The sequence below is a fragment of the Chenopodium quinoa genome, unplaced genomic scaffold (assembly GCF_001683475.1).
Source record: "Chenopodium quinoa cultivar QQ74 unplaced genomic scaffold, ASM168347v1, whole genome shotgun sequence".
Lineage (NCBI taxonomy): Eukaryota > Viridiplantae > Streptophyta > Magnoliopsida > Caryophyllales > Amaranthaceae > Chenopodium > Chenopodium quinoa.
The window spans coordinates 136,511-150,005 of record NW_018743327.1 but is presented as its reverse complement, the minus strand read 5'-3'; the positions used below and the strand labels follow the sequence as shown (position 1 = coordinate 150,005).

At 37.6% G+C, this 13,495-nt stretch overlaps 1 protein-coding gene across 1 annotated transcript; it reads left to right on the top strand.

Annotated features, from left to right (window-relative positions):
- Nucleotides 1–3,995: 3,995 nt before the first annotated feature.
- Nucleotides 3,996–10,532, top strand: LOC110737353 (phospholipid-transporting ATPase 1-like). The gene is made up of 7 exons (XM_021917703.1): nucleotides 3,996–6,728; nucleotides 6,841–7,147; nucleotides 7,542–8,244; nucleotides 8,372–8,495; nucleotides 8,655–8,874; nucleotides 8,972–9,430; nucleotides 10,034–10,532. Exons 1-7 carry the CDS (start codon nucleotides 5,006–5,008, stop codon nucleotides 10,248–10,250), a joined length of 3,753 nt encoding a protein of 1,250 aa, XP_021773395.1. The 5' UTR covers nucleotides 3,996–5,005; the 3' UTR covers nucleotides 10,251–10,532.
- Nucleotides 10,533–13,495: the final 2,963 nt, after the last annotated feature.

The following is a 13,495-nucleotide window of genomic DNA, read 5'->3' as shown; positions in this document are numbered from 1 at the left end:
GAACGATCAACCAGATTGAAGGCATTTTGAAAATCCACCAACAATATAGATAGACCCACATCAGAACCACGGTCCTCAATCAACCGATTCACCGCATGAAGAATTGCCTCACCACTTGAAGAAACCCCAACACCAAATTGAAGGCCATCAAAGTAACTCCCTAAAGACTGGCCAACCATAACAGCACCAACCTTCGAAACGAGACGCCGCCAAACCGTTCCCACAGCAATAGGACGGATACCACCACCGGGCTTGGGCGTAAGAGGAGCATTAGCAATGTACTCTCCTAATTCCATAGGACATCTTCCAGCTAGAAAGAGATTAACTACCCCGGTAATAGAGTCAACCAACTCATCTGAGACTGCCACAGCTGCACCACTTAAGCAATCCATAAGATGTTGAGCACGCAAACCATCCCTACCACATGATGTGCCACGAGGGAAGCTCTTAATTCGATCCAAAACAACAGCAGAAGTCGTAACGAGATGAAGGTGATCAATAGGTATATCAGGCAAGGATAGAGCTGGAGATGAAGGGTGCTTGGACTGTAAATCCGCAAGAGTGGCGTCATTATAAGGAACAACGCCTGAAGAAGAAAGAACCCGAACTGCAGCAGTGTAATGGCCATTGCAAATCTTCCTAAGACACTGCTTTATATTACGCTCTTCCAAATCAATGTCCTCATCATCAACCGCCGATAAAGTAGGAGAATCCTCTGCCAAAATTTCCCTCACAAGCTGCAAATTACCACCCCCTACACTCCAAGAACAAATAGCACGGGAAATACTCTCTTCCTGATGCCATCGTCTGACCGAAGACCGAGACTCACGACTACTCCGCGGGCGAAAGATTTTAAGGATGCAAAGAGGTAACACCAACAAAGAGACCCAATTAGAAATGTCATCAGGCTTAGAGATCACCTTATCAAGAGCACCTTTCAGAACCCGAGAAAACCCCAAACGACACTTGGGAGGGATAGACTTAACAGTGCGAAACCCCTTAGAGAATAAACAATCAAGGAGAGCCACATCAAAACCACCGTTATGATCTCGCACCTCACCATCCACATGACCAACTCGAGCAGGAGAAGAAGAAGCTTGCGACTTGGTGAAATTATGAAGCACAAAACGAACAATACCATCTCCTTCATCAGGGGGTGACACATCCTCATCCCTATCATGACGACACTTAGAACGAAACGTGTGCGTTTTATAGCAAACTCCACATAACTAAATCCCCATACGCTTAAAAGTAACTTCTGCCTCATTATAAACAGCCAAATTAGAAGTAAGAGAATGTCTCGTGATATCTCGCGCACCGATACAACAATGACGATCACTAAGATGCCTGATTAGAGAACGTCGAGTAAGGTCATTTCCACTTCCATCTTGACAACCACTAAGACCCACAAACGGACAATGAAACTTCACAACGACTCCCGACATAGGCTGCAAATAACCTCCCAAGAGACACTTGGAAACTGCCAATTAAACCCCTATAAAGCTGCCTGAAAACTGCACCCAAAACACACCAAAAACACCACCAAAACGCACCAAAACAACTAGCCAAAAATTGACCAGAAAAACCAGTCCACTACTAGAATTAAACCTGAGCCAAAACGCCTAAAAACTGACCTGAAATACGCCGAAAAATGCACCAGAAACAGACCAAAAACTGCACCCAAAAGCAGTCAAAACTGCACCCGAAACTGCCACAAAATACAGCCTAAAACTCGAGCAGTATTAACCTGAATTATGCCTCAAAAACGAACAGAATTTTGCTAGAAAACCAGCCTGAAAACAGCCCGCAAACAGCCCTCAAAACTGACACAAAAGCCGCACTGACCAAAAGCCCGCAAGCGCACTAAAATGCTCCAAATACGCACCCAAAAACACGATTAAAAACAGAGCAGAAACAACTTGAATATTGCCTCAAAATCGACCAGAATGTCGCCTGAAAACCAGCCTGAAACCAGCCCGTAAACAGCCCTTAAAACAGACCCAAAAGCAGCCTGAACATTGCACCAAAATCGATCAAAAAACGCACCCAAAATCACGACTAAAAACATAGTAGACCACGCTTGAAGCTGCTGCCGGAAAACCGCTGAAAATGGTCGCGCAACCTCTCAGAAAATAGCCCCGAAACTGCCTGAATTTCGACGGAAAATTACGAAGTTGTTGCCTGCTAAGAACCCAGAAAACGCCCTTTGCCTGAGACCTAACACTTCGCCGGAGAAGAAGCTGGAAAATTGACGTGGAAGCCTGCGATGAAGCCTAAAACTACCCAACCCTAGTCGCCCCAAACCGAGAGAATTTTTAAATTATAATTATTATTATTATTATTATTATTGACATTATCATCCCTTAAATTATCCTACGTGTCATTCTCACATTAAAAAGTTTCTTTCCATTTCTATTGATGATGTCATTAATTATTATCATTATTTTAATCTTTTTTTTAAACAATTACTGTATTATTTTAACCTACAATATTTTTGAATAAAAATAATTGACACTCAATTTTACATAAATGATAAAATTATTTTTTTATGCATGATAACAAAATTATTTCATATGCATAATAACAAAATTATTTAAATCGTACAACCCACGAGTCTAATCTAGTTACTCGTATTATTATACTACCTCCGTTAACGGTTATTTGCAACATTTGCCATTTTCGGTTGCTATCTATTATGTGCAACATTTTTTTTCCTTTCCACTTTTTAGTAACTTTTTGCCAATTAAATGACCATATTACTCTTACTTAAACAACTTAAACATCTAATTAAATCACTAACTTGATTTAACTCTTTACCTAATGAATCTAATTATTGTAATCATTTTCACCAAAAATCATTCATCTTCATCAAAATCATTATCTACCTCACCATTCATATCCATCAGAATCATTCATCTCCCTCACCCTTCTTTAATTTCTCGTCAAAATCATTCATCTCCCTCACCCTTCAATTTCATCAAAATCATTCATCTCATCTTCTCTTGCGATTTGGGTTCGTGTGGTCGTGGGTTCAAATTCATGGAATTGCGTTCGTCTAGTTCGTGGGGGTGGTTTTTAGGGGTTTCAGTTCTAGTTCGTGGGGGTAGCGTGAGTTTCATGGGGATGGGTTTCAGATCTGGTTTGTAGGGGTGGCGTGAGTTTCGTGGGGTTGGTTTTAGATCTGGTTTCATGTTGGTGGCTTAATTGGGAGTAAATTCAATTCGTGGTGGTTTCGATTTAATCGGATTTCGTGGTGGTTTTTTGGGTTGTGATGGTTTTGTCTGGTTTGTGGTGGTTATCGAACCGGAGAAGAAGAAGAAGAAAACCGAATTCGCTTCGAAGATGGCGATGGAATTTCTTCGAAAATCGACGATCTCTTCCCACACACTATGGTTTTCGGCGGTGGTCTGGTGGTTGTCGGCGGTGGTCTGGTGGTTTTCGAAAATTTCTTCGTGGAGGTTTTATGGGTTTTTATGTGTTCGTGGTGGTTTGATGAGTTCGTGGGTGGTTTGTTGGGTTCGTGGTTGGGTTTTGGTGTTTCTGGCTGGTTGTCGACGGTGGTCTGGTGGTTGTCGGCGGGGTGGTTGTCGCTGATTGTTCTAGTTCTGGGTTTATGTGGTTATAGGTTTTTGTTTATTATTTTTTTTAGGTAGGATTAGTACTTAATCAAGTGCCCTTAGTTTTTAATAATCATCCTCTAAAAGTTTTGTCTAGGAGTCCGTGCTACCCCCTTTGTTGCAAATAACTGTTAACGGAGGTAGTATAACGGATGGACTATTATTCAACTCATACTACTATCAATGTGACTATTATTTCTTATTCAAATGACAATTAAAAAAAAATTAAGTCATAGCATTGAATGTTCGTCCAAGTCATGATCTAAAATTCACACCAAAAAAATCAGATAAACACGGCATTTTGAAATAGTTGGGTAGTTCATACTACCTTCATTAACTAGTCACTCCTATACCCATCAAATCAATCATCAATCTAAATTCATCAATAACAAGAAGAAAGCTAACCTTCATTTTTATTTTCTCCAATTTTAAATTCCTTAAACATCCACCAAATTATTCAAACAACACACAATTATATTTTAAACCCATTATTTATAAATAATTATTAAGATTCTTGTTTAAATTAAAATCATGATTATTGAATTCTAAAAATTCCAGTCAAATTGAAGCACCCCATTAATTCTTGTAAAATTCTTGATCTTCTAGAAACAGCTTGGAACTTCAACTTCTTTCTCTAGTTTCTCTCTCTAAAAAATTGACTAACAACTCCAAATACTTTTCAATGGAAGTTTGAAACAAGGGAGGCTGGCTGTTGTCGCCACCCATTACGACTCTTTCTCTCTCTACATTATTACTTTCTCTCTCTAAAAATGCCATTGACCTCTGAATTTTCTCATTTATGGCGGATTTTGCTTCATAACAAGGGTATTATTATTCACCTCTACAATGGGTTTTCTCTAACTTTCTCTCTCCTACTTTCTCTCTCTTTCCAAGTAAGTCCTTTCTCACACAACCCATTATAAGCTAGAATCTGTAATTTGAGCTGAATTTCTGCTTTTTTCTTGTAATTTATTTGTGTAATTTATTAGGATTTTGTACTAAGTTGAAGTATAATTATTGGGTTTTTCCTGAATTTGAGTATAATTTTGTACTGTTTGTGTTGTTGTACTAAAGTTGATCAAAGTTGTAACTGTGTAAGGGTGTTGATTTGATTAACCCTAATTTCTTAATTTAGAGGGTTAATTGTTGTATTAATAGCATCATTGTGAAGAATTAGCAACTGGGTAAAGGGTAATTTGTGAACTTGAGTGTAGTTGACTATTTAAGGCGTGAGAGGGGGGTTATGGTGTTTAGATCATGAACTCAAATCGGGGTACTTGATCGTATTGCCTTGAATTTGGAGTTCTGGTGATTTTGTGGCGGTTCCTGCTACCGCGTTTGTTGATCTGTTGAAGATTGATCTAGGGAGTTCTTAGTCTGTTCCTGGAATGGATTATAATAGACCAGTTCAGAATTCGTCGAAGAGTGACTCGGTTTTGTTTTCATTGTCTAAGGGGAGTAGTTTGAGATCCCCTTCACTGAGGGAATCTAGCCAACAAGCTGAAAATATTGTAAATAATGATCCCTTTTTGATTTCTTCGTCTAGAAGGAGTGTTTCATCGTATCAGACTGTTTCTCGCGGAGCTCCTGATTCTGTTTACGAGACAGACTCGAATTCTGCAGTTGAACATTCAGCAAGGAATGATGGTCTTATGCACTCCTCATCTCGGGGAAGTGTTCAGTCGTACAACTGGAGGTCTGCTGCAAATTCTGTGAGGGAGGTGAATTATGCTGATTCGGACCCAAGGCCAGTAAGATATGGATCAAGGACAGCTGATTCCGAAGGCATGGGTCTGTCTCAGAGGGAAATAAATGAGGAGGATGCAAGATTTATTTATATTAATGATCCTGAAAGGACAAATGAGAAGTTTGAATTTGCTGGAAATACTATTCGCACTTCGAAGTATTCAGTCATCACCTTCTTGCCACGGAATCTCTTTGAGCAGTTTCATCGTGTAGCTTATATTTATTTCCTTATTATAGCTGTTCTCAATCAGTTACCCCAACTTGCAGTCTTTGGTCGGGGTGCGTCTGTATTGCCTTTAGCTTTTGTATTGATAGTTTCAGCTATTAAGGATGCATTTGAGGATTTTAGGAGGCACCGATCTGACAGAGTTGAGAACAATCGGCTTGCATCAATATTGGTCAATGGTAAGTTTGAGCATAAAAAGTGGAAGCATATTCAAGTCGGTGAAGTAATAAAGATTTCTTCAAATGAAACTCTTCCATGTGATATAGTGCTTCTGTCAACCAGTGATCCAACAGGTGTGGCTTATGTGCAGACCATAAATCTGGATGGAGAGTCAAATTTAAAAACACGATATGCAAAACAGGAAACCCATTCAAAGAACCCAGAAAAGGAGAAGGTTGGTGGGTTAATCAAGTGCGACAAGCCCAATAGGAATGTATATGGATTCCAGGGAATTATGGAGGTAGATGGGAAAAAAATGTCACTAGGGCCTTCTAATATCATTTTAAGAGGTTGTGAGCTCAAGAATACTGATTGGGCTATTGGAGTTGTGGTATATGCTGGGCGTGAAACTAAAGCTATGCTTAATAATGCTGGAGCCCCATCTAAGAGAAGCCGCCTTGAGACACAAATGAATCAAGAAATCATTTTGCTTTCTCTTTTTCTTATTGCTCTGTGCACCATAGTATCCACCCTTTTTGGTATATGGCTGAGGCGTCACATGGATGAAGTAAATGAGACACCATATTACCGGAAAAAGGAGTACAATAGGGTTCCTCCAAAAGATTATAACTACTATGGCATAGGCCTGGAAATATTCTTCACATTTCTCATGGCAGTTATTGTCTTCCAGATTATGATTCCCATTTCACTCTATATATCCATGGAGCTTGTGCGGGTTGGTCAGGCTTACTTCATGAATCGAGATGCCTCCATGTATGATAGTGTCTCAAATAAAACATTTCAGTGCAGGGCCTTGAATATAAATGAGGACTTGGGGCAAATAAAGTATGTGTTCTCTGACAAAACTGGGACACTGACTGAAAACAAGATGGAATTTAAATGTGCCAGTATCTGGGGGACAGATTACAGAATTTTGACAGATGATGAACCGGATGAACAGACTGCGTACTTTATTGAAGGTAAATCTTTAATATCAGTCTTACATAGTACGGAGTATTACTTATTTTGAAGTGTAAAATAAACTGACTCTTTGTATCTCAATCAATCTTCTTTGTTCCTTGGTAAATTTAGTGGATGGGCAGGTCTTGACACCAAAGGTGAAAGTAAAAGTTGATCCTAATCTCCAAAGGTTGGTAAAGGGTGGAAATGACACTCATGTAGGAAGACGTGTTTATGATTTCTTCCTTGCGCTAGCAGCCTGCAATACAATTGTACCTATTGTGACAAATTCAACTGATGCCACGGTGAAAACTGTAGATTACCAGGGAGAATCTCCTGATGAGCAGGCATTGGTTTTTGCAGCTGCTGCATATGGCTTTATGCTTGTGGAAAGAACCTCTGGCCATATAGTTATTGATGTACAAGGAGAGAGACAAAGGTGATTTTAGACCCGTACTACTCGTCTTTTTTTGCTTTTTCATGCTACTTTGTCATGCATTCATGTGAATAATAGCTGTCAATATTTTGCATTACTTCAGCATCCAATGTCAGAATGCAGTAGAGTATTATATCTTTTCACCTGTCAATGTTAAATTATGATTCAGGCATAGGCTCTTATTATTTATAAGAAGGTTGTAAACATGCCTTTCTCATGATTAAAGTCATGTTACAAATATCAGTGATTCTTTTGTCAGACAGGTACAAAATGACAGTGTGCCAGCAGATAATATAGACATTGTGAACCTGTCCATGAATAAGCAGTGTATTTAGCATTTTACATTTTTATACCACTACAAAATTTTGCCTCTGATGGTTTTCTTGCTTCTGAGCAGGTTTGATGTATTGGGTCTTCATGAATTTGATAGTGATCGAAAAAGGATGTCTGTTATTCTGGGTTGTCCTGATGGCACAGTTAAATTCTTTGTGAAAGGTGCTGATACAAGTATGTTTAGTGTGATTGATAAATCTTTAAATATGGATGTATTGGAAGCCACAGAAGCCCATCTTCATTCTTACTCCACAGTGGGTTTGAGGACACTTGTGGTTGGGATGAAGGAGCTTGACCATCTTGAATTTAAGCGGTGGCAGTCTTCTTATGAGGCTGCAAGCACTGCTATAATGGGAAGGGCAGCTCAACTTCGCAAGGTTGCTAGCAACATCGAAAAGGATCTGACAATATTAGGTGCCTCTGCAATCGAAGATAGACTGCAGCCAGGTGTTCCAGAAGCAATAGAATCTTTAAGAAATGCGGGTATTAAAGTTTGGGTATTGACTGGTGACAAGCAAGAAACGGCTATATCAATTGGCTATTCTTCAAAGCTACTCACTGGCAGAATGAGACAGATTATTATAAATAAAAACTCTAAGGAATCATGTAGGAGGAGTTTGCGTGAGGCTCTGGATATGTCAAATAATATGTCAACAGCATCAGGTGGTGCTGATGACAATGAAGGGATCTCTGGACCAACTCAACTTGCCTTAATTATTGACGGTAGCAGTCTTGTTTATGTTCTGGACTCTGAACTTGAGGAGGAGGTAAGATAATTATAATTCTAGTTCTTTTTCTCTGATATATAACCTACGATTATTATGTATGGCTCCATTTGTCACCAAGGTGAATATATTCTGATTTGTTTTATTTTGTGGTTTTCACCTGCTGCAGCTTTTCTTGTTAGCCAGTAAATGTGATGTTGTGCTGTGTTGCCGGGTGGCTCCATTGCAAAAGGCAGGAATCGTTGCTCTCATAAAGAAGAGAACTGATGACATGACCCTTGCTATTGGAGATGGTATGGAGCAAGTTATTTCATATTCTCTTGTTTTCCTTACCCTATTATGCTATTATTATATACTGGAAGCATACAATCACACTTACAAGAAAACTAATAGTACTTGATATATTTTTGGTTTCTGTTTCTTATCTTGGGTTCTTCTAAAAAACTCTTCAGGGGCCAATGATGTGTCGATGATTCAAATGGCTGATGTCGGAGTGGGAATAAGTGGACAAGAAGGTCGACAAGCTGTCATGTCGTCAGATTTTTCAATGGGACAATTTCGTTTTTTGGTGACTCTGTTGTTGGTTCATGGACACTGGAATTATCAGAGAATGGCTTATATGATATTATACAACTTTTATAGAAATGCAATTTTTGTCATTATTATGTTCTGGTAAGATTTGTTGTGAAGTACTTCGCATTTTTTATTGTTGAAGTCCAATAATGGTATATGAATGAATGAAATCCAACTCATGTTCATCCCTGTACAGGTACACTATCTATACTGGGTTTACTTTGACTACTGCAATTACAGAATGGAGCAGTGTACTGTATTCTGTCGTGTATAGTGCTGTGCCTACCGTTGTTGTCGCAATTCTCGACAAGGACTTGGGTAGAAAAACTCTTCTAAAGTTCCCTAAGCTCTATGAACTTGGACAGAAGGAAAAATGCTACAACCCTAGGCTTTTTTGGCTAACTATGGCTGACACTTTGTGGCAAAGTGTAGCTGTCTTCTTTCTCCCTCTCTTTGCATATTGGAAGACTGACATTGATGCTTCTACCCTTGGTGACATCTGGACAATTGCAGTTGTAATAATAGTCAATTTGCACTTGGCAATGGATGTAGTAAGGTGGAACTGGATCATGCATACTGCAATATGGGGATCTATATTTGCAACTTTCATCTGTGTCCTTGTCATTGATGCCATTCCTGTCTTGCCTGGTTACTGGTAAATTCTCTTCCCTTATTCTTCAGAGCTATATTTGCACTGTGATACATAATTTAACTTGCATTCTTGCTGCATCACCAATTATGTAGATATTACAGTAACAGCTGGGTTTCATAAAATCTGTCTTGGATATCACCTACTCCGTGTATCACAATAATAGTCAAGTTTCCTATTTAATGTCATGACAAGTTGACAACGATATAGTCTAAAAAAAATAATTGCTCAAAAAAATTCCTTTGCTGCTTTATCTTGCTAAAAAGTTACAGACAACATTGAACCCTCGTTGTAGGAGCTGTGCCCATGTACTTTCAAGAGTTTTGGGGCGTGGTTTGCCACCGTGTTCATATTTTGGATATTAATCTGGACTTTCTTTTCAAAGTAGGGCTGCCTCTGTTATCTCATCTGGGTGAGAGCCTTATTTGATTCATTGGGTTAATTATTAGGTTAACATCAATTATTTTTTTTATGCAAAGGTTAACATCAATTATGACAGAACAAATTTGCGAGCATTTCTTGTACTGTATAATCTTTTTTCTAATAATGTGTAATAAACTAACAACTCATCATAACATATCACTGAATTCAAGTACTTTTTTTTTACAGGGCTATGTTCTATGCAATGGGCAAGTGGTCATCCTGGTTTTGTCTTCTTATTGTCCCGATTGCTGGCATAATCCCACGTTTCGTTGTTAAAGTTTTTGGCCAATGCTTTTTCCCTGGTGATATCTTGATTGCTAGAGAAGCCGAAAAGTTTGGTACGTTTTCAGATTGGGAACGTGGGATTGAAATGAATCTATTGCCTAGTAACGGACTGAGTTGATATATCAAGACGAACGATCCTCACCTTTAGGCTTTTGTTTTCCTTTGTAAAAAGCTTTATATACGAGTAGGGATTTTTTCTTCCTTTATTAGAAAAATATCATCATTCTTTGCTATCCGAAGGATAGAGGTTAGTATGTTGCTGGGTTGGCAACGCCGCATAGAGGTTTTGTATTGTATGTTTCCTCTTTGTATTTATTCATTTTTTGTATACCAAATGTAAAATTAACATTTTTTGTAATACCAAAGATAGGAAAAGTGAATGATATGGATTTTGCTAGAAGATTTGTTGATGTCTGGAACTGAAATATGAGAATTGGACCACCAAAGCAACAGAAAATGTTTTACTGTACCAAAAACTATCAACTTTTCACAAACATTTCATATCCTTATTAATGAAGTAAATAGCAACAAGTACCAACGCAAGATTGTTTGCATGTGTTGGTGGTCCACTGTTTGTTTAGACCTGGATCATACGGAGTATTAAAATTTTATAAAATTAAGAATTTATGATAAAAACACACGCAAATCAGCGTAATTAGTGTTTATATATTTATGATTTTTAAAATTTATACGATTTTTTAGTGTATATTTAATGTTTATATGTATCTCTTGGCTATGTATAACATTTTCCTTATTATTACTCCATTATTATTAATTTTTTAAATGGAGCGATTTCCTTGAATAAGAGCAATTCTTAGCCTCAAGTACCTCTAGTCCATGAGGACTTTTTTTTTTTTTAAATTGTTCATTTAATTGAAGAGAAAGAGAAAAGTGGTGAACCCTCCACCCTCCAGAATTTTGTGGGCTAGAGTATCAAATTATGCAAGAAAAAAAAATACTTTTAATGCAATAATTTAATATTCATTTTAAAAATTCGAACGGTTTCCATAAAAATTGTTGAATTGTAAATTATTCTCTATTTGCGTAGGTTTAAAAACTTATTCCCATAATATTGTCTACGTAGGATTGGAAAAAGGTTTGGTGTTTTTTTTTATTTTTTACAAAGAACCGCTAACAGTGATAGCGGTTCTATACTTGTTATAAAACCGCTAACGTAATTAGCGGTTCCTATATTAAGTTTTTATATTGTGAAGTTTTCTTATACAAGAACCTAATACAAGAACCACTAACGACATTACCGGTTTTATAAGTATAGAACCGCTATCACCGTTAGCGGTTCTTTGCCAAAAAAAAAAAAAAAAAAACTACCAAACCTACGTGGACAATATTGTGGGAATAAGTTTTTAAACCAACGCAAATAGGGAATTAATTTACAATTCAACAATTTTTAGAAAAATCTTCCTTAAAAATTCGGACAATATTTTCCATTGGTATGTCTTATCTACCATGCAAGTTGGAATATATATCAACAGGGACATGATACCATAACAGTCGGATAGATTTTGATACTATACCACCAGGGACAGGGTAGTACAATTTTTGTACAAAATTAGTTTAAACCACTACAATAATTCTTATACAAATCAAGACAACATAACAAATGTTACACAATAACACAATAAGTCTTACATATTAATTCTTAGAATAAGTCTTGTGTACACCAATGTACATTAATTTTATTGTAAAACGGTCAGTTTGAGGGTAACTTTAACCATTATTATGGTAACTTTAACCCCTTTAAAGGGTAATTTTCAATTTGTTGTGTTTTAATTTTATTTTAATGTGTAATTTATTATAGATACATGATTGAATAATATAAAGACTAATGTGATTAATCTAATAGATAAAAATTTATTAATAGAAAAATAATAACTTTTGTAGTATAAAGGGTAACTTTAACCCGTTTTACAATAAATTAATTCTAATAGATGATACCAAATTACCAATTGAATGAACCGTTTAAGTAAACTCTTACCAACGTACATATTAAAATTGGTATTATTAATAGAGATAGATATACAATCATTAAGTAATCCCATATCAACGTAAATATTAATAAGGGAAAATTTGTAAATAATAATTCCAACTTTGCTCCATTTTCTTTTATTAATCTCAACATTAGATTATTCTAGAATAATCTCAACTTTAGAGGTTGTTTTCTTTTATCAATCCCAATTACCGGTTACTTGTTGAACTAGTTAATTTTTTTTTGTTTAATTAATGCCATGTGTCATGAGTTAATTAGCCAAAAAAATTAAAAATTAACAAAAAACAATAAAAAAAAACCAGAAAATCCCCCTCCCTTCCCTGGCCACCCCACCAGCCACACCGTCCACCGAAACCCCAGCCCACCGCCCACCAGAAAACGTACACCCTTCCTTCCGCCCGAAAGCCGCCCCATTCAACCCACGCTACAACCTCAAATAACAACAACAAACACCATCAACTCAGCCCAAAAAACCGCACAACCCCTAAATTAAACACCGCACAACTACCATCACCACCGACCTAAACCGTCAGCCGCAACACCCACTTCCACCTCATCACCAATTCGCCACCTACAATCAACAATTCGACACCTAATTTAATCAATTTCAGCCTCCAATAGCATCAACAACTTCGAATTATGCTTATGGAGTGCGATAACAAGGGTGGTGGTTCAAGGGGGAAGGGGGAGTGCGCTCACGAGGGTGGTTAATTCAAGGAGAAAGGGGGAGGGGCGACGGGATGGGAGCACATATGGCTAGCCGACGACGAAGGCAATTGGGCTGATAACTCAAAGCGAGTTTCGATCGAGCGGCGGAGGTTTGATGTTGGATCGGCGGAGTCGATGCTGCGGTGAAGGTTGCCGACGCGGGTGGAGGTTTTAGGGGAGTCTGGTGTTTTTGGGGTGTGGGCGTGAGTATGTTGGTGGCAGAGGACAGGGTGGTGGATGAGCTTGGGGGTTCTGGTGTGAGGCTGGGTGGTTCTTTTTTTTTCTTTTTATTTTCTTTTTAAATTTTTTTATTATTTGCACCAATGACAAGTTGACACGTGTAATGTAACCTGCTATTAGAGGTCGTTGACTTTTGTTGACCGGTTTGGGATTGAAGAAAGAAAATAAACCCCAAAATTGGGATTATTTTAGAATAATCTAAAGTTGGGATTATTAAAACAAAATGGAGCAAAGTTGGGATTATTATTTACAATTTTTCCATTAATAAGCATAGTCGTATTATTAACAGAGATAGTTATACTAACAAATATAGTTGCATTATACTAACAGATATAGTTGCAAAACATTAAGTAATACAAACAGCCAAACATAACAACTAAGAACAAATTTAGTAAAAACACAAGTGA